Source organism: Mandrillus leucophaeus, unplaced genomic scaffold (genome assembly GCF_000951045.1).
Source record: "Mandrillus leucophaeus isolate KB7577 unplaced genomic scaffold, Mleu.le_1.0 Scaffold75, whole genome shotgun sequence".
Classification (NCBI taxonomy): domain Eukaryota; kingdom Metazoa; phylum Chordata; class Mammalia; order Primates; family Cercopithecidae; genus Mandrillus; species Mandrillus leucophaeus.
Genome location: NW_012108141.1, coordinates 7,281,331 through 7,307,192, shown reverse-complemented (window position 1 = coordinate 7,307,192; position 25,862 = coordinate 7,281,331). Strand labels below are relative to the sequence as shown.

The 25,862-nt window shown below is 34.2% G+C and overlaps 1 protein-coding gene across 2 annotated transcripts in view; it reads right to left on the bottom strand.

Moving 5' to 3' along the window:
• Positions 1-9,876: 9,876 nt before the first annotated feature.
• The window catches only part of LOC105529148 (chromosome unknown open reading frame, human C4orf22), a 670,589-nt gene continuing 654,603 nt past the window's right edge, over positions 9,877-25,862 (bottom strand). For both annotated transcript variants that reach the window (XM_011966234.1, XM_011966235.1), the window contains one exon: positions 9,877-10,116. In XM_011966234.1, the coding sequence (XP_011821624.1) occupies positions 10,021-10,116 (96 nt within the window). In that variant the 3' untranslated portion in view covers positions 9,877-10,020. The remainder of the gene's footprint in view (positions 10,117-25,862) is intronic.

Here is a 25,862-nt window from a genome sequence, read left to right as displayed (position 1 = left end):
TATTATTGAAAGAAGAGATGTAGTAAAAATAAAAACAACCCCTCCAAATTATATGAATAAGACGGGCCTCATTTATCAGATGAATAAACACAGAGATAAGGCAGTTGTGGTATTTAAAGGTTCAGAAAAAAACAGGATTGAAGTGACAAATGGAAAATTTAAGGTTTTTTTTTTTTTTTAAAGTAATGTTACAACTCATGCTGACAATGCCCATGAAGATTAGAAAAAGAAAGGGTCTCAAAATCAAGCAAAGATTGTTGGATTTGAAAAGAGTAATAAATACTTTTTTTTGATAGAAAACTTGGCCGTGTCTCTAGTAAATTTTGATGAGCCAAAGTAAATACATACGTACGTATGTACATATATACACATATATACATAAGAGACCTAGTTATTGAGATGATATGTTAATGAAGTTTTGGTACATATTAAAACAGAAAATATGCACATTTTTCAACCATCTCTGGAAGATTAATTTGAAAACCAAAACTAAAATTAAGGTACAAAGTAAATATCAATAAAATCTTAAAAGTACAAAATGTAAAGGCTAGATTCTTTTACCACACATACAATAAAACTAGAAATCATGTTCACAAGCTTAGATAAAAGTATTGGGAATTACTTTGAAATTAAAAAAAAATCCAACAAAAATCTCAGATACAAATCTACAGGTATGGAGTATTTATAAAATGAGAAAAATGAGAACATTAATTATCAAAATTTGTGGATTTTGGCCAAAGGTTTACTCAAAAAGAAATATTTTGTGTTAAATGGTCTTATTATTTTTCAAAGGAGAGATAAAAATAAATCGCTAATAATAATTTAAGAAGTTGGGAAAAACAATAAAAATATACCTAAGAAAAGTATAAAGGAAGTAATGAAAAGAATAAAAAAGAGAATCAGAATCAATTAAAATAAAGTTTAAATTGATTTAAACTTATCAAGTTCTTTAAAATCAAATCTTACATAAACAAATTATAACAAAGGATACAATACAAATTTTATTTTATTTACTTATTAAGATTTTGTTTTAGGTTTGGGGTACATGTGCAGGTTTTTTATATAGGTAAATTGTGTGTCATAGGGGTTTTGTGTACAGATTATTTCGCCGCTTAGGTTATAAGCATAGTACCCAATAAGTAGTTTTTTTATTCTCTCCCTCTTTCTACCTTCCATCCTTAAGTACCCATGTGCTCATGTGTACTCATTGTTTAGTTCCTACTTATAAGTGAGAACATAAAGTATTCGGTTTTCTGTTCCTGCATTAATTTGCTTAGAGTAATGGCCTGCAATTCCATCCATGTTCCTGCAAGGGACATGATCTCATTTTTTTTTTATGGCTGCATAGCATTCCATGGTGTATATGTACCACATTTTCTTTATCTTATCTGTGGTTGAGGGGGAATTAAGGTTGATTCCATGTCTGCTATTGTGAATAGTGCTGAAATAAACATACACATGCATGTGTCTTTAAAGTTGAAAGATTTGTATTCATACCCAATAATGAGATTGCTTGGTTGAATGGTACTTCTGTTTTAAGTTCTTTGAGAAATTACTACACTGATTTCGACAATGGCTGAACTAATTTACATTCCCACCAGCCGTGTATAAATGTCCTCTTTTCTCTGCAACCTCACCAGCATCTGTTATTTTTTGACTTTGTAATGATAGCCACTCTGACTGGTGTGGGATGGTATCTCATTATAGTTTGATTTGCATTTCTCTAATGGCTAGGGATGCTGAGCATTTTTTTTTTTTCCATATGATTGTTGGTTGCATGTATGTTTTCTTTTTAAAAGTTTCTGTTCGTGTTCTTTGCCTACTTTTTAATGTTTTTTTTTTTTAACTTATTAATTTAAATTCCTTATAGAGTGTGGATATTAGACCTTTGTTGGATGCACACGTTGCAAATATTTTCTTCCATTCTGTAGGTTATCTGTTTTTCTCTGTTGATAATCTTATTTGCAATTTTTGTTTTTATTGCAATTGCTTTTGGCACCTTCATCATGAAATCTTTCCCAAGGCCTATATCCAGAATGGTATTTCTTAGAGATAAAATACATATTTTCAAAATAGGGATTAGAGATTTGATATCACAAAAAGTACAGAGGGAATATATTATAAAATACATTTTTTACAATTCCATAAAATTATATTAGAAAATTTCAAATAAGTAGGTTATTTTTGAGAAAAATTAATATTCAAAATTGGCTCAAGAAATAGAAAATATAAATTTCTACCAATAAAAACATTTTTTTTTCTGAAAAGTTTTGAATCCATATGGCTTTACGTTTGAAGGTTATGTCAAACTTAAAAAACAGATAATGCAAATTCTGCATAAATACTTTTCTATAACATGGAAAAAGCCAATTTAATATTGATCTTTAAATAAATCTGTTAACTATAGCATTAAAAAACTATATATGAAGTGACAAGCTACAGACTGGGAAAAAACATTTGTAAAACACATTTGATGAAGGACTCATATCCAAAGTATGCACAGACTCTTAAAACTTAACAATAACAAACAACCCAATTAAAAAGTGGGAAAAGACATGAACAGATACCTCACCAAGGGAGACATAGAGATGGCAAATAAGTATACGAAAACATGCTCAACCCATATGTTTTCAGGAAATTGCAAATTAAAACAGCAATAAGATACGACTACACAACTATGAGAATGGCTAAAATTGAAAAACATTGACAATACTAAGTGCTGATTAGAATGTGGGGCAACAGGAACTCTCATTCATTAATGGTGGGAGTGAAAAATAGTATAGTTACTTTGTGAGACAATTTGTCAGTTTCTTACAAAGCTAACCCATATGATCCAGCAATTATGCTCCTAGATATTTACCCAAATGAATTGAAAATTTATGTCCATAAAAACTCTGGACACAAATGTTTATAGCAATTTTATTGATAATTGTCAAAACCTGGAAACAACCAAGATTTCCTTCCATTGGTGAATGAATAAACAGACTGTCATACATCCATACATGGGACTATGATTCAGTGATTAAAAAAAGAAATGAGCTATCAAGCCATGAAAAATTACAGAGGAAACTTAAATGCATATTGCTAAGTGAAAGATGCCATATATGATTCCCTCTGTACGACACTCTAGAAAAGGAAAAACTATAAAGGCAGTAAAAACATTAGAGGTTCCTAGAGGTTTAAGAGGGTAAGGAGGGAAGAATGAGTAGGTGGAGCAAAAGTGATTTTTAGGGCAGTGACACTGTTTTATACGATACTGTAATAGTGGATACAAAACAGCGTGTATTTGTTAAAATCGACAGAACTGGGCCAGGTGTGCTGGCACATGTCTGTAGTAGTAGCTACTTGGGAGAATGAGGCAGGAGGATTGCTTGAGCCCAGGAGTTCAAGGTTACAGTGAGCTCTGATTGTGCCACTGGACTCCAACCTGGGCAACAGAGTAAACCCTGTCTCTGAAAAAAAAGATACAAAAGAATAAAATGATAAAACCTATAGAACTGAACAACCCAAAGAGTGATCCCTAATGTAAACTATAGACTTTAGTTAACATTTTTCAATACTGGTTCAACAGTTGTAACAAGTATACCACACTCATGCAAGTTGCTAACATTAGGGGAATCTGTGTGAATATGTAATGGAGAAAAGGCATATAGAAACTATCTGTACTTTGTGCTCAATTAATTTGGAAACCTAAAACTGATAAAAAAAAAAAAGTCTGTAAATTTTTTAAATTACATGAAATTCAGTATTCAGTGTCCATAAATCAAGTGTTACTGGCCAGGAGGGAAAGAAAAAAACTATACATGTAGAAAGTGTTCCCATAAGTAGAGTTGCAAAACTTCCAAATAATATACAAGCATAACAATTTGAGAAATTTATTGAATACATCATTCAAGATGCACTTTAACTAAAATACATCTTAAAATTTATATATGAAGCATATCATATAACTTAATTTTATTTATAAAAAGTAGTTTTAACTGATTAACAAAATTACATTTGAAAGAAAACATTGACACTCATTCCTGGTGAAATATCTAAAATAATCCAAAACAACTTAGGAAAGAAGTATCCTTCCCAGTAAAAATTTTAACATTAAATTGAGTCAACATTACACTTACTAAATTTTAGCAAAGTTTGTTTCAAAGTACAAGTTTCAAGCGATTTTACAGTAGATATTTCTTGCTATGTCTTTTCAACTCATGAAAATTTCCCTCTCTGGAAACAGCCCTTGACACACAGGGATGAACGTCTAGGTATCATGTCTAATCATCTGACCCTGACCATTGCTGATTTATCCAAGAAGGAAAACCTGACACTAGTGTGGCCAATCAGGTTTCCTGTCTTGGAAATTTGAAATGTGGGATTTACATACAGGGACTAGGGAGTAGTTGGAGCTCAGCTTTATTACTGGCAGTGCTTGACAGAGAGGCTTCCTCACTCAATTCTTCTGTATTCTTTCTTTCTCAAGTCTTGGTTTTTAATTCTGGATTCCTGTACCTTATCTCTGTTTCAATGTGTGGAGATTTTTTTTTTTTTTTTTTTTTTTTTTGTGGCTTGCAAGCAAACAAACAAAATCTCAAATAATGCAAAGCTGAATCAAATGTCCCTTCTCTGGGATTCTGGACTTTGGAAAAAGTGGTTGGGGTTGGGGGAAGGAGAGAAGAGGGAGGGACAGTGGCAGGGAAATAGGCAGAGGGAGAGGGAGAGGGAGAGGGAAAGAGTATGAGACTCTAGAATTGTTCAGAAAATATTTTCTATGACAACAGAATGTCTAGAGAAACACAGAGGCTGTTTTCCAGAAAGAGGAAATTATGCATAGAAAAGAACTCAGTGCTGAGATAGATATGGAGTTCTGAGTGTTCAAGTCTTTGATTGTGATTATTCCTGAAATACAAACGTAGCCCTTTCACAGCTAACTTACTAGGCTAGTCTCTTCAGCTGGGGGAGTCTATAGATACATTAAAGAAACAGCAAGGAGGAATCATAGATGTTTTGAATATGAAGGGACCTTTAGGAGCCAAAGTATGGAGAGACAAGGTATTGTGGTCAATTTCCAACTCAGCTTAACAAATAGTCTGGTTCTTAATGTGCTTTATTCTTTATTGCATTGTTCTATTCTTGTTTCATTTCCCTTCAGTTGGTTAGCTGATTCTTAGTTCCTGTCTCTTTGGCCCACTGTTCTTTTTGCAGATTATCACGTACATTTCACATATCCCCTTTCCTTGGTTCTGCATTCAACCATTAGCTTCAGGTTAACATTACTTTTTTAGTGTACCTGAACTCATTCATAATGGTTGCCTAATTGCTCTCCCTTCTTTACTGGGTGGAAATCTCCTCAATACGTTTCCACAAAAGGACTTTCTAAGTACCAATAGTTGCATTAGTGTGATGTTAGAAGTGTAAGAACAGGACAAGGTAAGACTTGAAAGATATGCTCCGTACAATCAGGTGTCATTGCAGTCTTTTATAGGAGTGTTGGCGTGGCCAATAGAGAGAATATGAAAACAATTTAGAAATAGAATGACATCATGCATAGACTCATTGACTATCAGTCAACCTCAGTGGGTGATAAAAACACAAATCAGACAAGAGTATTAGATAATAAGAAATTTGAATCCAGGGCACTTAGACAACAAGACAGCCTTAATTTGAAAAGCATGATGTTGGAATCCTCAGAGGTTTAGACTTGGCTTAGCATTGGCCATGAGAGTCTAATCAGGGGGAAGTGTCCTGGATGTTTGTAGTCCACCTGTCATGCTAAGGTCTGAATTGTCTGTCCAAAGTTCATATGTTGAAAACTATATATTCATCTGTTAGAGATACGGCTTCTAAAAAGGTAATTAAGTTAAAATGAAGTTATAACGGTGGACCTTAATCCAACCTGGCTGGTGTCCTTAAAAGAAGAGCAAATTTGGGTACACAGAAAGATACTGGGGATGTGCTCAGAGAGAAAAGAGCATGTGAGGACATCTGGATGCTACATTCCCCTGTTGCATCAGCCAGAGAAGGCTGCCATCAGTGAGCGAAGAAGACAGGCCTTAGAAGAAACCAGACCTACTGACACTTGATTTTAGACCCCCAAACTCCAGAACTGTGAGAAAAGACATTTCTGTGTTTAAGCCACCCAGTCTGTGGAAGTTTGTTAGAGCAGACCTTGCAAACTAATACATTTCATAATCCAACTTAAATCTCCAATTAGTATTTACCATCAGTAAATTCAATTCAGAGGCTAACATAAAAATTACTTGTGATAATATAATTGACTTTTTAGTGCGTTAAAACTTAGCTTTAAATATAGGAATAAATTGTAAATATGTTTGATATTTGAAAATTTTTAAATGCCTTCATTTAAAAATAAGTAGTTAAATTTTAGAGCTGGCATATTAGAATATAGAATATCTAACAGATAAGCCTTGCTATTCCCATTTAAAGTGTTATAATTGAATAATTGATTAAGACATGATTTTAAGTTTACATTTTATGTATTTATAAGCCATACTTTAATTTAATTAAGGAATACATTAGGCAAACATAAGAGTCATTATATTTATTTTATTAGATTTAAAATAGTCATTTAAATGATGGGAAGGCTTACTTTTAGGTAAAAATTTAAAATTCTTAGAAAATTAAATATAATAAAGTTTATAATTCAAATTTAAAATGTTCAAAGGAATTTAGTTAAACCATAGAAGGACCCATAGAAGTGATTGTTAAAATTTGGTCAAACCTATAGATAGAATAATAAAATTTATACATTATAAAGTATATGAAACTAGGGTTTTTTATTTATAAATTTAATAAGTCAAACATATATTTTATCACCAAACATCTTGGACTAACAGAAAAGTTGTAAGTATACCACCAAGACCTTTTCCCATGAATTATTTACAAATAATCTACTGACATGATCCCCTTTGGATTCTCAAATCCTTCAGTGTAATTTCCTACATTTAAGAACATTCTGCTACATAACCACAATATAATAATCAAAATCAGGAAATAAATCTAACCACAATACAATCATCAAAATTGGAAAATAAATATTCTTATATTATTATCATTTAATCTTCAGAACTTTAAATTTTCACCATTTGGAAAAATTAAATTTTCACCAGTTGCCCCCAAATTCCCTTTATAGAATAAGGATCTACTTCAGAATCATGTGTTGTATTTGGTTGTCATGTCTCTCTATCCTTCTTCAGTCTGGGACAGTTCCTCCTTTTAACCTTCACTATCATGATCTTGACACTTTTAAAGATTACAGGCCAGTTATTTTGAATAACATCCCTGGATTTGGGTTTGCCTGAGTTTTCTTTTGATTAGATTCAGGTTATGCAACTTTGGAAGTACTATTACAAAGGGGATGCTATGGTCACCTGTTGCATCAGATAAGTCTTGCTCTTCCAATTTAAAATGTCACATTTGACAAATTGATTCAGACATGAATCTTATTTGCTAGGGCACGAATTCATTTTACTTCATTACTGATGATATTCTCTTTGATCATTTGCTGAAACTGGTGTCTTCCACCTATCTCCATTGTTTTCTCTATAATTAATAAATATTTTATGGATACTATGTAAATACCCTTTTTCTTATTTAACTTTCAATTTATTCATGTCTGTAGATCAGTATGGACTCACTGTTTCCTACTTTATCTCTTAATTATCATCATTTTGATGCCCCAGTGGTCCTATATTTGGCCAGTGGGTACCCTTCACATTGAGTTCTGTGATCCTTTTAATAAATCCCATTTGTTTTTGGAGAACTTTTTTACTTCTGGCACTAAAAGGTATTCCAGACTCTTGTATGTTCCCTGCTTCAGCCCCCAGATTAGTTGTTTTCCCAAAGATCCCCATTCCTGCTTGTTTTGGTGGAAAATGGTGTTAGGAATCTAAGGTCCTGGCACTAGGTATGCTCACTGATATTGGTGGGTGGCTGCTCCTGGGCTCTTTCAGTTAACAGCGTGAGACTATACATGCACATATATATATTCCATATCTGTTCTATATATTGTATATACTGAAAATTATGAGATCACCCTGATATACCCAATTCCAATGTAACACCACTCCACTCACCCTGCTTGGCATCTGACATATCGCGCCAGGCCATTGCCTTCCCCATGAGTACACCCTTGCATTTGAACTGTGACTTCCTGCCTTGGGCTCTACTAACCCCATACCTGAGCAGATTTCCACCACTTGTCCCCACCTAATTGCCTCAGTTCAAGGTTGTTTAAACGTATCTCAAAATAATAAGAGCTACTTAAGACAAATCCACCACCAATATCATACTGAATGGGCAAAAGCTGGAAGCATTCCTTTTAAAAACAGGCACAAGACAAGGACGCCCTCTCTCACCACTCCCATTCAACAAAGTATTGGAAGTTCTGGCCAGGGCAATCAGGCAAGAGAAAGAAATAAAGGGTATTCAAACAGAAAGAGAGGAAATTGTCTCTGTTTGCAGATGACATGATTGTATATTTAGAAAATCCCATTGTCTCAGCCTCAAATCTCTTAAGCTGATAAGCAACTTCAGCAAAGTCTCAGGATACAAAATCAATGTGAAAAAATCACAAGCATTGCTATACACCAATAACAGACAAACAGACAGCCAAATCATGAGTGAACTCCCATTCACAATTGCTACAAAGAGAATAAAATACCTAGGAATACAACTTACAAGGGATGTGAAGGACCTCTTCAAGGGCAACAACAAATCACTGCTCAAGGAAATAAGAGAGGACACAAATAAATGAAAGAACATTCCATGTTCATGGATAGGAAGAATCAATATTGTGAAAATGGCCATACTGCCCAAAGTAATTTATAGAGTCAATGCTATCCCCATCAAGCTCCTATTGACTTTCTTCACAGAATTGGAAAAAACTACTTTAAATTTCAGATGGAACCAAAAAAAGGCCTGCATAGCCAAGACAATCCTAAGCAAAAAGAACAAAGCTAGAGGCATCACGATACCTGAATTCAAACTATACCGCATGTTTCCACTCATAAGTGGGAGTTGAACAATGAGAATACATCGACACAGGGAGGGGAGCATCACACACCGGGGCCTGTTGGGAGGTGGGGGTCTAGGGGAGGAATAGCATTAGGAGAAATACCTAATGTAGATGATGGGTTGTTGGGTGCAGCAAACCACCACGGCACCTATACCTATGAAACAAAACTGTAAGTTTTGCACATGTACCCTAGAACTTAAAGAATAATAATTTAAAAAAGAAAATACATTAAAAATAATTAAAATATAAAATAAAAAATAAAAAGGTATTTTGAAACACTAAAAAAGGGAATTAAATTGAATGGGAAATAAAGAAGAGGAACCAAATATTAATTTTTAATAGAAAGTGGCCTTCAAATATTAATATCTTTTCTGCACAAAAGCCACTTGCAGGGCACATTAGGAAAAAGTGTTTTTTTCTATCATCGAGTCTTGAGTTTTCTAAAATCTTCTAGTTTCCTTTAGATTTCATTTCCTCAGCTTCGCTGTTTTAGGATTCATGTTATCCAAGCATATATGCATATTAAACACTTTCATTCATTTATACATCATTTCATGGGATATCACAGATTTTACTTACTTGTTTAGTACTGTTTAAAACCTTGTATGCCAATTTGAGATCCCTTAATGGTCAATATTCAATGATTTTAGCAGCTAGCACTGCCATGTAGCAAAAGCTTGGTCCATTCGATTTAGCAACAGGGGAATTTTTTTTTTTTTTTTTTTTTTTTTAATTCTGAGCTACATAATATGTCACCAATTTCCGTATCTTTGAAGTAGCACCAAAATTCTCTTCCATGAAATGTTGCAATCAGCTTAGAGCCTATCAGTATAATAAAAAGACAGTCAATATTACAGTTTCCTTTCTAATTTCTTTATTAACTTTATTGTTCTAATTTGCCTTCCAGCTACAGGGCTCATTTATTATTCTAATTTGCTCTGTCTATGGAATTTATTTAAATTTAGCAAATTATTAGGAAATTAACATGTTGGTACTTAAGTCTTCCTTCTGGAAATGTGGTCAAAAATGACAGCTTGTATGTAGAGTTCTGTCGGGATTGGGATTCTAGTAGAGTTGTCACCTGGCTGTGCCTAAAATACATAAATTACATTGTTAGTCAAGTCTATGGAAATACTTGGCCTTATTTTTATTATTTTTATTTTTTTGCTTTATATTGTAGAAAACAAAACTAACAAGTTTGTTTCCATGGAGATATATACATGTTTCCCCCCCTAGTCTTTTTCTCAGGAGTGATGATAATTCCAATTAGGAGCTTTGAAGCCCTGGGTTGTGATATTGAAAATGCCCAGGATCAAAGCAGTGTCACAGGCTCATGCTTGTCTAGACTCTACTGAACCGCATGAGTCACTAACTTCAGAATTCCTAGCGAAGGCCTTTACAAACATGTGTGACTTCAGGGTAATAATTCAAAAAGAATCCTATCTTGATTTCAAGTTTGTCAAATAAAATGTCTCAAGTTTGGGATTGGTTTAGACCAGTGGAAGTGTCTGTCCGTGGTGGGTTTTACATAAAGCATCTTTCTTATCACTTTAAAAACTATTTGATCTGCTTTTTTTTCTTCCTTCAAATTACAACCTTTTAAAAGGATTTCATCCTTTTAAAAAAAATATTGGATAGCTTATCATACTGATAGGCTTCTAGAAAGCCTCTATGGAAATAAGTATTTGCTAATGTGGTATTGATAAGGGAGAAGAAAGAAGTTTGGGTAAAGCTGATGCTCAGAGGAGAAAAAATGATTCTAAAAGAGTTGCACAATATGTACAATTAGAAAATTTTAGTTACTAGACCTTTTGCATATTTGATGTAGGAAAGAATTATATTATTTGCTTTTTCTTCTATGAATAATTAGAAATTTAGAATTGAAGATAAAGAGAAGCTTTGGTATTGCCTTTTCCATATGGTACTTAATTTCTTGTGTTCAACAAAAAAGTGGGTGTCCTGACTGTGCCCCCATCTACGTTAGTTTTGCTTTTTATTGTTTTTGTGCTATTTTATAACTCTTTAAGTTGTATAAAACTGATAATAATAGAAAATATCTTGCCCACAAAGATGCAAAATAATTCTGCCCAGTGGGATTCAATTAACCATTGCCCTGTATAGAGACCTATTTTGCAACTATTTTATTTCAATTTTCCTTATTCCCTATACAGATATGTTCTCCTTTGAATTGGTTATAATATCTTACTGGTTCCTTCTATAATTAATGAATTAAATGAAATCTTTTGAACATTTATGCTATAGCTGCATGATAGTTATTTATACCCCTTTAAAAATTGTCTTGTAAATATTTTGGAGGTTCTTCTGCCAATAGTCAGTGGATTCCCCTGATACATGAATAACCTATATGCTGGAGGAGGTTGTACCCCTGGGGACTTAAGCCCAGACTCCCAAAGGCAAATCCCCAGTGAGAAATTTAACTTTGTGGATCTTCTGTTTCTTTCTATATTTTCCTTTTTGGCTATTTTTGTCTTTTGTTTTTGTCTTTGCAGCTTTTACAATTGATATATTATTTCCTGCTGGTGACAGCAGTGATTCAGAACATTGTGGGCTAGCCGTTGTGATTTCTGTAAATGGATTAATGGATTAGAGAGATTTATTCTCGTTGTGTGACAGACAATAACCTTTTTTAAAGTATTTTATTTTTATTGGTTGTTATTTGTCTATTTTGAACTCAAATTAAGACTCTTGCACCCATCACGAAAGACTACAATGCTTTGATATATGAACTGGTGATTTTTCTGTGTTTACTTTTGATATGTGGCTAATACTTAGATCTGAAGTTACAAGCAGTCTTGTGTCTGTGTGTCTAGATGCTTATAATTTAGAAAGACCTTTATCTCTTTTTGGATGAGTGCATAATATTTTCCTGTCTCTGGAGGGTAATGAATTAGGTTAAAATGTCTTCTAAATTAAAGAATCTCTGTTCTGATTGGCCTATAGAGTTCTTATATAAATACATTCTTATATAAATCAAATATTCATAAAATTCCAAAAATTAGGAAATTAAAAGTTATAGTATTTTAAATTGCACTATACTTAAAAACTTATTTTTACAGAAACTCAGAAATGTTTTTAAAATTTAAGTTCACATAATCACAGTAAATCTTTGGAAAACAAGACTAGTGTAATAATTTTGGTTCAAAATAAGCAGCTATATTCTCTGATTTATCAGTGTTGGGTTTAATATAAACAACATTTTGTTCTACTTGGGTTTGTTTGTCTTAAACTTACTTAGGTCTACTAACTAACAATATGCCTACACAATATTTTAGATAATGAAAAGTATAAATTTATATTCAACTACATTGAATCATTATTCAGACAACTTTATTTCAACAGTAATTATGGTTTTTTTTTTGTAGTTGTTGTTGTTCTTTTAACAAATCAGCTTAAATATAGGTCCCAAGACCCTCAGACGTAGATATCGGTCTAAGACACATAACCTTAGACTGATATTAAGTTGAATTATACAATGAATACTCACTTGATATGTAGTTGACTTCTAACTAAGATAGGAAACCGCAAATTTGATGCCTAATTATTAAGCATAATTTTAAGTTTATATACTTTTGCTTATATCCTATAGAATGTGTTTGCCTTTGGGTCCTGTTAATGAACGATTCATTTTGTCTCTGTAAAAAGGTATGTGTGTGGCTATTGAAAGTTGCCATATAAATTTTGCTCATCTTTTAAAATGCTTGTGGAAGACAGACAATTCTTAATTATCAGCCTCTAGTTTTCTTCTTGAAATAGAAGTTACTTTGGTAAAAGTCCTTTTAATATGAATAGTTAAGACTACACTGTGAGAATAGGGACAGACTGACACCACTGTCTATGTCCTCTTGTGTTTCAAAGAGAAAATAGTTTTGTCCTATTGTAGTTGTTTTGTAGTAGTATATAATGGTGGGGATATATAGAGTAGTGGTTTTCAGGCTTCCCTCCCATGATTTTCCCCATCTCAGAACCTCTGTACAATCTTGGGACTTACTAAGGACCCTAAAATCTTTCATTTATGTAGTTGATAACTGTTAATAGTTTCCTTATTAAAAGTTGAAATTGAGAACTTTTAAAATAGTTACTGCTTCATTTGATCATAGTAATGACAAACATATTGAAGTTTTAACAGAAATAACATTTGAGGATTAATATAAAAATGGATCCCCTGAAAACTGCAGTTATATGAAAAAGCAAAATGAAGAGCAAATTTTGGAAATATATTTTACTTGCCTTAATTCATAATACCTGAGTGTGAAAAGAAGCTTTGAGATGTGCTACAATTTTCGTAAAATTTGCCCAATCTTGATGGGCTTGCTTTCTTAGCTTACTATTTGCCTACTACGTGAAAGATTTTTTTTTTTTTTAGCTTCCTATGTAATCTGCCTAGATAGATAGCAAAAATTATGTCTAATAAAAATAATTTTCTGTGCTTTATTTTGAATTTGTTACATACCTGATTATTTAAGGAAAAGAATGCAAAGAACAGTTTCCTCACATATAAAGAGCTAAGGTTCTTTACAACCATGTTAATGTATATGTTTATTTTTAAATATTTTATTGTTTTAAGTATGTACTTAAACTCTTAACTCATTGTTACTTCTCTGGTACCCTGATTTTATTTTAATCAAATGTCCAAATGTCCTCTATCATTTTTTCTGATTTTTGGCATTCATAATCGGATCTTAAGTATAGAAAAAATTAATAAAAGAGTCAGGATATCTTTTACACTTAAAACTATCTCTGAGATTTCCCAGATGGCCCTTCAAAAATATCACAAAGAGTTATTCCTTCACCTTTGCAAGGAGGTGCTAAAAATAATTAGTTTTGTTTGTGGAATTCCTTGGGAAGAATTTTCAAATTAGAAGACTGCTCAGCCTTACTTATGTAAGTTGAATAGGCATAATGTTATTAACAATATTTCAGAAATTTTATATGCTTTATGCGAAGTTCCTGAATTTTTTTCATTGTCCTTTCCACTTTACTTGTTTTTAACCTAAGGGAAAATAATGATGATAACTGTTGGAAATATTTCCATCAGGTTTTTCTATATTTATCAGAGTTGTAGCAGTGTTTTGCCTAATGACATTCGACAACACTAGTATAATGTTATCAGTCATAATTTCAGTTACTGTTTAAAAAATACAAATGTTTAGGCGTTACGTACACTTACCTAAATTTCTTTACTTGGTTTCTTGTATTAACAATTATGTTTTAGTATTATCTATGTCTTATCTCTATCTCAAGACTTCTTCCTCTGTAAAATTATTTTCATTCATTTTTTTGAATCTGATATATCTTTCACAGACTTCTTTGAAAATAGATTTAATCACCATCCTTAGAGATATTTGTCTAATTGTCTTTTGCAGTGGCTTTATTATCATTGTTTTGCATATTACAAAAAGAACTAAATTTCCTTGTCTGTTGCATTATTCTTACTATAAGCTCTCATCAGACTGCTCACATTTGAAAATTATTAGTAATAAGTCCACAACAGTCATTTTAGGTCCCTACAGTTTATTGATAGTACTGTTTTACTCTGCTGCTTCCCTGAAGTTTCTCTTCCAGGTTATAGTCCAGAATTTATGTCTTTAACAAAGAACTGTCTTGGAACCTCATGGAAGATAACTACCAGGTACTTTAATTATTGACACTTCAAAGCTGAGCTGACATTGGTTAGACAGCTTTCAGATTGCACCACAAGTGGACTGAGTCAGGATTTCCAGGACCCATTTTAGGCCAAAGCAGAGGACTGCATATGATGCACAAGATTCAGCGGACTAGGAATTAAAATTGTAATAAGACTAAATGCAGTAATGAGAGAATTTTCTTATGGTTATTCATTTGGGATATTGTTGATGTTCTCTTAATGTTTCATTTTTCAGATATATAAGAACACCCTTTCTTCTTCTTCTTAAGAAATCTGTAACCCATAGAAATTTAGTAGAATCTACTTTATAAAATGAAATGAAACATTTGAAAATGACATGTGATTTTCATTTATTCCTCTAGGACTCAGAAATTCTTATTGAGTCTTTTTACTTTCCACGGCCATTTAGTAATCCGCATCAGTTCAGTAAGAAGTTGTCATCCTTTTTACCAGGATGTAATTGTACAAATTATAAAACCAAAGCCTTCCCTGTAATGTCATGTTTGAAAACAATGTTCATTGAATCACATAGAAACAGCTACTTTTAAGGAATTAAGCTCGACTTGACATATGGAGGTAGTATTTACAAAGATCTTCCAGACAAACTGGTCTATTTATTGGCTTTAATGGTCAAGAATATTGTATACTATGTATAAGTTATCTTGAGATATTTTGGGACTTTTAGAAGAGAATAACTTACCCAAAGTTACAGGTTTTATAGGTGAAATACTGTGGACAGAGTTTCTTGGATTTAGTTTTCTAGCAGCAGGATGACAAATAATAGAGGGACTTAAAAGTCCAATTTGAGATTCCTTACGAATACTTCCAGACAGAATTTAATTTAGTATTTGTTCAAAATTGTATAGCCTTAGAATTTACAACACAAACTTAAGGTGATCTATATGGTAAAATAACACTTTTGCGACACCTATATAAACGGTAAGGCAAACCTAATAAGACTAGCTGCATTTTATGATCAAGAATAATCTTTCCAAAATTATTATGATAACAAGAAGGAAGGAGACAGACTGCCAGGGAAACTTGTGAGAAACTTTGAAATGGGCAAAAAGTCAAACAATGGGTATCTTGACTACTCACTCATTTAGGTTTTCTCATTTATGATCTTTATTACAATTCTGCAAATTTTAGAAATTCAATAATAATTCAAATAATTATTGTCTGTAGTAATGCAAAGTAGTTGTGCTCAGTGGAATACAATGGATTTTTGCATTGACCCTTTTTTATTTATTTGAAATTTATTTAAAAATCTGTTTATTCCCTTTTTATGTCTCTGCTCTTTGAATTCTCTGGAATCAGTTGTAATACCTTACTGGTCCCTCATTAATTAATGAGTTAAAAATATTTGCCACATGCTCACTGTATAGCTGTATGAGAATGATGATTCTATCTTCTTTTAAAAATTGTTTCTTAATAATGTATAAAAAGAGTGCTAAAAACAGTCACACATACACAACAGCAACAGCAAACGATGTAACTGGCTGAGAAAATTCAGCACTTAGAAAGCTTTTCCTTCAAATTCATGGCACTGTAAGGAGCTGTGAAAAAATTACTGTCTGAAACCATTAGTGGGTCCCAGGAGAGATGGGACTCCAAGCCAAGAATAAAATATGGGTAAAACAAGACATTGGAATTAGAGCAACAGTAAAAAGTTACTAAAAAATAATAATTGATGGAACAAAAGAAGAAGATTCTAACCTTATTCTACCCAAATCCCAGAAGAATTACAGATTTAAATGTATCAAAAGAACCATAAACAAATTTAGAAGAAAATATATGTAACTATTTTCCTGATTGTAGTATAGGAAATCTTTTTAAATATAGAAGCAATGAAAGCAATCAGAAGGAGAAATCAGTAGTTAGGACCATAGAAAAATTTAAAAATTTTGCATGCCAAAACAATTGTGAACTTTAAAAGATATATAAGCTGTGGCATGTCACTAAAAATATGAGAGCCAAAAGTTTTCTACCCTCTACGTATAGAATACTTTAAAATTTTATTTTAAAATTCCCACTAAAACCCTACAGGAAAGTAGGTAGACGGCAATAACAATTGTAGAAAAAAAGGAGACTGGGCATGGTGGCTCAAGCCCATAATCCCATTAATTTTGGTGGCCAAGGCAGGAGGATCACTTGAGGTCAGGAGTTAGAGACCAGCCCGGGCAACATACTGTCTCTACAAACAACAACAACAACAACAACAACAAACAACAAAAAACAACTTAGGCATGATGATTAGTGCTTGTGGTCCCAGCTACGCCAGAGGCTTGGGAGGTGGGATGTGCCTGGTGGAAGTGGGATCATTTGAGCCCAGGAGTTCTAGGCTACAGTGAGTTATGATTGTGCCACTGGACTGCAACCTGTGACAGAGCAAGATGCTGTCTCTAAACTAAATATGTAAATAAGAAATATTATACACTAGCATGCATATAAAAGAAATGTTCATTTCCAATAGTAGTAAAAATGCAAATCTAAATGACTCCAAACAAATCTGGACTGTGAAATTAACAAAGTTAAAAAAGTATGCAAAATAAATAGGGCATGGAAAATGGGACACTTAAACAACTCAGATATAACTGTAAATTGACATGGTCTAACTGCAAAGCAATTTGACAATATGTATCTAAAGCTTTACAAAATACGTATATTTTGATTAAGCAATTTCCATTTTAGAAATCTGTCCTAAGCAGGGGTAAAATCAGAAACTTAGTTGTAGAGAGTTGTTAATTAAACTGGAGGGAAAGCAGAAACCAAACTAAATTTCCACAAGTGGGAAATTCTTATCAATTGTGAAAAATTCAAAGGATAGAATATTATCTACTTTTTTTTTTTTGAGATAAAGTCTCATTCTTTCACCCAGGCTGGAGTGTAGTGCCATGATCTATCTCAGCTCACTGCAATCTCTGCCTCCCAGGTTCAAGTGATTCTTCTGCCTCAGCCTCCCAAGTGGCTGGGATTACAGGTGCACGCCACCATGCCCAGATAGTTTTTGTATTTTTTTTAGTAGAGATGGGGTTTCATCATGTTGGCCAGGCTGGTCTCTAGCTCTTGACATCTAACTCTGCCTCAGCCTCCCAAAGTGCTGAGATTACAAGTGTGAGCCACCGCACCTGGCCAATCTACATTATTTTCAATTTGCTTTTTTCAGTTAATAGTGTATCTTGAACATCTACACGAATCCATCAACATCACTAAAAATGGCTTTAACTTTTTAAACTGCTACATACTCTTTCTTTGTACGCATGTATCATAATATATTTAACCATTGCCTGATCATGAACATGCAGATTATTTCCAATTTTTAACTCTTGCAATGCAAAATGATTATTCTTTTAGAGTTTTCATGGTATCTAAGGTAATACACTACTAGGAAGCAATTTTCAGTCATTGTGCACCTACTCCTTGGCAGGCATTTTAAACACATTCTCTCATTTAATCTTCACAACTGTTTGTAAATGACTGTAAAATTTTAAATTTTTACAGATGAGAAGACAGAGGTGAAGTGCTCAAAGGGGTGAAGTAATTTTCCCTAATCACAAAGCTGATAAGATCTCTGTACCTTCGACTCATTCTAAGTATTGCTCCTCTTAAGAGCTTTGCCCTGCCTGAGCCCTGATGGCCATTTCTCAGTCCCTTCCAACTTGTTCTGCTTGTTTCTGCTTTCAACTGCTCCAAAGTATTTTAGAGAATCCTCAGGTCTTGAAGAATTGTCAAGTGGGATTTATTAAGGTACTCAGGCAGGTCTTTGAATAACCTAAAATACGAATACAATTATATTACTCTGTATATGGCCGTGTGTGTGTGTGTGTTTGTGTGTGTGTTTTTTGTTTTTTTGTTTTTTTTTTTTTTTGAGATGGAGTCTTGCTCTGTCGCCCAGGCTGGAGTGCAGTGGCGCTATCTCGGCTCACTGCAACCTCCGCCTCCCGGGTTCACGCCATTCTCCTGCCTCAGTCTCCCGACTCGCTGGGACTACAGGCGCCCGCCACCACACCTAGCTAATTTTTTGTATTTTTTAGTAGAGATGGGGTTTCACCGTGTTAGCCAGGATGGTCTCGATCTCCTGACCTCGTGATCCGCCCGCCTCTGCCTCCCGAAGTGCTGGGATTACAGATGTGAGCGACCGTGCCCGGCTGAAACTTAACAGATTTTTAAAATAAGTTGTTTTTCTCCGCAAATTAAGAACCTATTGCCCTGGAGCAACCTCATATACTTATGAGGTAGTTTTCTGACCTACCAAGTTGGGGCTGACATTTTTGTTCATTTAACTGTGTTTTTCTTTTTCACTCAGGGCCACTAATGTACATGCCAAAGATATCCCAGCCAGCAATAACCACTTAAAAGTTATCAACATGAGATTTTTCTTTCTTACTAATGGTCTTGGTCACTATTCATGCTATTGTATTCCATATTCTAATAAACTTCAACTCTCACTCTGCTTTGGGATTTCAATTTTTGAGAAATTATGAGTATTTGCTGGGAGTGGTGAATGGCTGAGAAAGAGTCATGGGAGTTAACTACTTGTTCAACTGTTGAGGCCCAGGAAAAAAACATGCTTTTTCTTTGAACTAGAAATAATCCCTCAACTGTGGTCTTGCACCTGCAATGACACCATGCCTGACTCATGTGTTTTCTGATGCCTGCTTCTGTGTTATTAGTTATCAGGATTTTAAGATCATAGAGGAAACAATTATTTTGTTCTTATTCAATCATTTCATCTTGCCAGGAAATTAACTTCTATTCTCTTCCGTACTTCTTGATTTGCGGTAATACATCTTGTGAGAAAGTGAGCATGAACTGTGTATAAAGATCTCTTCCTCAAATCTCTCCATCCTTGTATTCCTAGGCCATATGGGTCCCTTTTACTTTTGGCATCATGTTTGATTAGGCTGCTTTTGGAATTAAAAGCTTAAAACAATATTTTTTCTTTGTCATGTATGCTTTATTGGGATATGTACCTTTCTTTTCATTGCATATATTCAGCTCAGATGATGGAGGCTTATCATTTATACTCTCTTATTACTAAATATTGACATGTATCTATTTATGTATATGTATAAAATTCAAAATTAAAAAGAAAATATGTATTTTTTTTCTTTCGCATAGCTTACGTTTCTTGTGTTACAGTTCATATATGAGTTCATGCACTGGACACTTATGAACAATGTACTTATCTCTGGGGGTTGTTCCTTAAATACTGCATATAAAATTAAAGTCAGTTTTTCAGGTCAAGTGGAGGACATGACATTTAAGTTTTAGGAGTTTTAATTCATAAAAGCCAAGCTCTGTTATATAATTTTAATGTATTCCTCAAGGCCATTGATTTTAGCAGTAGTTAGTTGAGTAAATACTTAATTTATATGTGGTGGACTTTCAGTTCAGATATACCAGGTGATTACCCAGAGGAGAAAATGTTTAAAAGCTACTTAGTATGTGGGTGTTTTAGGGCTATAATCAACCAAACATTCAGAAATTTGGGTAGCAAAACCAGAAAGTTGGCAAGGCCTCAGCTTTACTTAATAACTGTGACTGTGCCACAGTTAAAAAGCAGCATTTATAGGAGGCCCCCAAGGAAAATCCAGGGGCCAAAAAAGTGGTGTTGATGATTCAGTAGATATCCCCTGCCCCACTGGCCCAATATTAATTTAGTTTTGTGGTACAGTTTGCAGAAACATTTGAGACGTTGAGGAAGCCATAACCTTTTTTAAAACTTATTCTATTCAGCTTTTTGTTTGTTTGTTTTTCAAAAGGGATTATATATAGCTCCTCCTGTTAAAAGGCAGATTTTAAAACTGAGGACCTTCACCGAAGGGCGAGGTTCCAAGAGATTAAATTGGAACCATCTGCAGATAGGATGTAGAAATGTTATGGGCCTCCATTTTGAGAAGATCAATTTCAAGGCTGTGACAGGTTAGGATTTTAGAATCTGGGAGGCAAGGGAAATGAAGAGCAGTCAACAACCTCGGAAGAAGAGGTAGCATTAAGCAGGTAATGAACACCTTTCCTACTAATAGTAGCAAGTGATTGGGTGGGGGTTGCCTGAGAGGGCAGAACAGAGGAGAGAGGAGCTCTGAGAAGCTGTTGCTAGAATCTTCCTCTAAATTAAAAAAAATGCAGAAACAAAAATGGGTGATTTTATTAGTTGAATTTATTTTTAATTTTAAACTTTATGTGTCTAGCCTTTTGCTCAGAGAAAAAGAAAGAATTTGACATATTTGTTTTTAGCATCTGCACAATAATAGATAACAGTGACTAAACATTTTTTTAAAAAAATAATAAAGTAATTGCCACTCTCATTTACCCATGCACCTAGCACATTGCCATTACCCTGTACAAATTACCATTTACCCTCAAAAGTTCCTCAAAGAACCCTGAGTGATAATTCATTTATCCACCTACCTAGGCAGAAAAGTACCAGAGTCAATTACTCTGGTAGTTTTTAGCTAAAAATAGGTTTAGCTCTACATATGTTTTCAGTGCCTAAGACCCTAAAATATTTTAAGTTAACCTCATTTTTTTTAAGAATTATTTTTGGCCCTACCATTCATTTTCTTTAGCAAATATTTAATATTTCAATTTATTCATCCCACAGATGTTTACTGAACACCTACCATGTGCGGGCATGGTGCTAGCCCTGGTGATACAATGGCAAAATGTCCAGAAAGGGTTCCTGCCCTACATTTGACAGTTTATGCTTTACAAGTTTCTGTCATGTGTATTGTTTCATTTGAGCCTCTAGGCAAACTCACTTCACAAAATGAAGTTCCATGAGGAAGTAATAGCAAGAATGCGTAGAACCCCCCAACCCCTTGGCCACTCTCTGGTCCTCATACTGATCCAAATAAGAAGCAAAAATAGCAGTGATGGTGATTTATTAGCAGAAGCATTTATTAGCAGAAGCATTGTATCTCATTACACAGCACTCTTTGGTATATGGTCTGTGCTTTCTAGTCTGTGCACAGTCCTGGGAATGTGTAATTTCAATGACTTAAAGTTAACACTGTTGCATTACAACATATTTTAAATGAATGAAGTGATTGCTTTATGCACATACATTAAGGTGAAGCAACAGCTAAGACAATAGTACTGTGTAAAGCAGTGGATATAAAATCCAGCTAATCTTTAGGGCTACCTGAAGAGGCTTTTAAAAATAGACTTTGCTGGCCCTTACCGTAGATGGATTCAGTTTGATACCTAAGGGAAGAGCCTGGAGTTCTCTGATCAGTGAATTTGAGAAAGAGAGAGGAAGAGGAAATGCTTTTCTGAATTAATAGGAATTGCTCCTAATCAAGCCAGGGCAAGCTAGGTACTGATAAAGAGTTCTTGTGATAATAGACTACATGCCAAAGTAGCACGTTGTTACGTTTGAACAATTGTGAACAATTTTCACATAGAGGAGTCTGGGCTTAATAGTCAGGAGTATTGATACAAAAAAAAAAAAAAACAGCAAAGAAATAAATCCTACTAAGTCCATGCACAATCCACACTGCACATGCCTTCCAAACTTTGTGACACTCAGCATGGATCCAGAAAGTTTTATTCTGTAACATTGTTTTTTGTTTCACTGATGTCCTACATTCAATAGAAACTATGCCTCTCTGAGATCTTTTCATATGTCTTTTAGTTTGCTAGTTTAGTTATCAGTGATTTACCAAGCAACTATATTCAAGATGTACTCTACTAGACAGTAAATAAGATAACAAAAAGAGATCTTGCCCTATAAATTTTCATATTTTTAATATAATTGATTTTCTTTTGAATTCCAAAAGCACATCAATGAAGTTTATCCAACAGAACAGTCACATCACATCCTTTCAAAATGGATTATGCATTTTCATACTTAGAAATTTTGATTCTAAGTCATTGTGACACAAATAGTACTGAATCTCCTTGAGGTCTATAGAATGGCAAAAACTAATTAGATTTTGCTTCCACTTGTGTAGTTTAGTTATTCTCTCAAGACTTTTCTGCCATGACTCTCCTTCCTACACCTTTGCCTCAACCCTTGTGAACCACTAGAATCGCCCAGGGCATTTTTGAAAAGTACCAGTGGCTAAGCCTTCCACCCAGATCAGTTATCCAGCCTTCTTGGGATGAGGCCAGGCATCATATATTCTAAAGCTTCCTGGGTGATTCTGATATCTGATTTGTGCTGACAGCCTGTCTGTAGCCACAAGGAGGTCCTCTGCCTGCCCTCACAGGCTCATGTTTTGTGCTCCCATGCCTTTGTGCATGATTTTCCTTCCTATCAGAACACCTTTCCTCTCCAGTCCTCACGTCCTCACCATACCCACCCTTCCAGACCCAGTTCAGATGCTATCTCTTTCATTAACTTGGTTTTGAACATCCATGGTCCAAAGTACATTCTGCCTTCCCTGAATTCTTACAGAACTTTTTCTATCCTTTCAGGTTGCTTTCTAGCTTGCCATTTCTATGTGCATATTTTCCCACCCACTCACCAGTTAACCTGTAAGCTTTTTAGGAAAAGAAATCTACTTTTCAGATTCACCTTTATACTTCATAGTTCTCAACAGTTGTCAAGGAAACATCAAATGAGGAAGAGGGGGGTGAAGGCAAGAACACAGAGGTGGCAGACATCCATCCAGCTCACCTGTGTGCTCTATACCCATCCAGCAATACTGTCTCTCTCTGTCTCACACACACGTTCTCTCTCCCTCTCTTTTCTGAGTACTGGGGGAGAGTGAGGTCTCTCAAAAAGTTTTCTAGATAGATATACATAATCTAAGTTCTATCTGTACCTGAATGATCTGGTAGTTGCAATATTGAAAGCATTAACTTGAAATTTGCCAACTACAGCAGGACCTCTACTTCCAGTCCTTTTTACTTTTCACCTGGATTACTGTTACTCTGCTTGTCTTCTCCAGTTTTTCCTCCCTCATCGGTACTACTGTACACCTTCTAACATTAAAGCCTAACTTTCGTCCTGTTATTCATCTGCACAAGATGTTTGGCATATTTCCCCATTTCCTCTTAAGTCCAGTCCAAGATCTGCCTCAGTCCTGCAGTCAGTTTCTGATGACCTCTCCAGGCTTAATTCCCACTTCACTCCTTCAAGCCAATGCAGAAGCCAGACTGAACTATTTGGGTTTTCCCTTGTCTGTTTTACACTTGTGAATCTTATCTTGGGTAATAGGTTTAATTCCTGATATTGACTGCCTTTCCCTCCTTATGTGTTCAATTCTCCCCTGTCTAGTTCAATTTCTAATCATTCTTTAAGTTCCCACTAAAAGTTTACTTCCTCTATTATCACTTAACATTATCTCCAATGCTCTCCCGTCACCATTCCTTTCCACTAGCTCCTGTCCCCAGATCAAAAATCATCTCTTCTTCCACTGAATTCCAAAAGTATTTCTCTCCTGTGCAATGTACCACTTTTTGCCTTATACTGCAGTGATGTTTTGACTTATTTTCCTGAAAACACTAAGAGCACTTAAAGGGCAAATACTGAAGTTTTGCTTATCTTCACCTCCCCATGTGTTTCATAATTTTAAGCTTCATTGATGGTTTCTACTAATAATTAACTGTTGACCGTGAGTGAGTCATTTAATCTGTTGAAGTCTGTTCATAAATCAAAATCATGTTCTAATTCAATAGTCTTAATTTGAGATAGTTTAAATTACATACTCCTGGGACTGCACAAGAAGGTATAAAAGCATAGACCAAAATAGATATTTCTGCATAGTTGCTACAAAATCTGATTTCAGCAATAAATTCTTGCATTTTTGTGACTTATTTGTGTTAGTATAGAGGGAAATGACTATACCCATATCTGCTATCACTGCTGTATCAAATAACTAACATAATTTACTCATTAACTTTTAATTAGTGTAGCACTATTACTATTATTATGGTTGTTATTATTGCTTTTGGAGGGAAGGATCTATTCAATCATCAATTTAATGAACATTTATCGAATATTCATTAGCAAGGCATTTTTCCAGGTGATGGCCTCTCAGAAATGGGAAATGAGAAAAGCTGGTGTAACCAAGAAATATATATACTTTTTGTTGTAACTATTATATACAATCGCTCTCTTTCTCTTTCTTGCCTTATTAGTGGTTCATGCCAGTTTTAGACCACTTATGCTACGGTAAGAGTCAAAGCAAACTATCCCATGGTTGGTGTTTTTTAAAACCCCCTCCCCCCCAAAAAAAGCCTATTTAAAAAATTTGTCCAGATAATATATTGGACAGAGTGCAAAGTGCTTCCATTTAATTCTTCTAAAGATAATACACTGGAAACATTTTGGTGGGTGTGAATCACTCAAACAAGCATTCTTCACTCAAAAATAGAAACTTGGCTTATTTGTTCCAGATGTTATACAGCTGCAGGGAAGTTAAAGCCAGTGGTCCTGTTTTCAATGCAACCAAACTCTTATTGCATTTGGAATTTCTTAACCAATGAACTCATATTACTTGTTGTAAGACCTGTACAAGTTTCTTTTTCCACTGTTACCATTCCCAAACAACTGTCTTTCGTGGGAAACATACTTCAGAATTAACGAGTCCACATCTGTGTTGGACAAAGTAAACACATCCTGTTTATCACTGTTTCCACCTTTAATTGATCTTGACCTCTTTAATTTTAAGTGTAAAGTATTTCAAAGAGGGTACATGAAGGAGAAGAAAAGGAGAGCTGAGTTGCTCTTACAGTATTTTACAGCTCTTTAACTACTGGATTTATGAGATGTTCACCTTAGGAAGGATTTCAATAAAAATTGCTAAGAAAAATATTGAGTATAAAAATGTAATTTCTATCAATATGTATTAGTAGTTATTAAAGTAACTAGAGATACTTATTTTGGTTATTTCTTGGTTCTTCCTCAGGTCTATAAGAAATTTTATGTTGGATGCATGAAACACAAAAGATCTTGGATCTTTGAAGAGAGAATAAGTTAAGAAATTTTGTAGCCATGTACAATACATCTTGTCCACAATAATTAAAATATATAAGTGTTTTTCTACTTTTTTTGAGAATAGAATGCCAGATGTTTTTAGACTATTGACTTTTTATGGAGATTTCCCTCAAATTGCAGTTCATGAACAACCTGTAGCAGAATCACACTGGCTGCTTATTAAAATATGTACTTCTGGTCCCAGTTGAGGGAGAATCTCTACAAATTGGGCCTGGTACTTT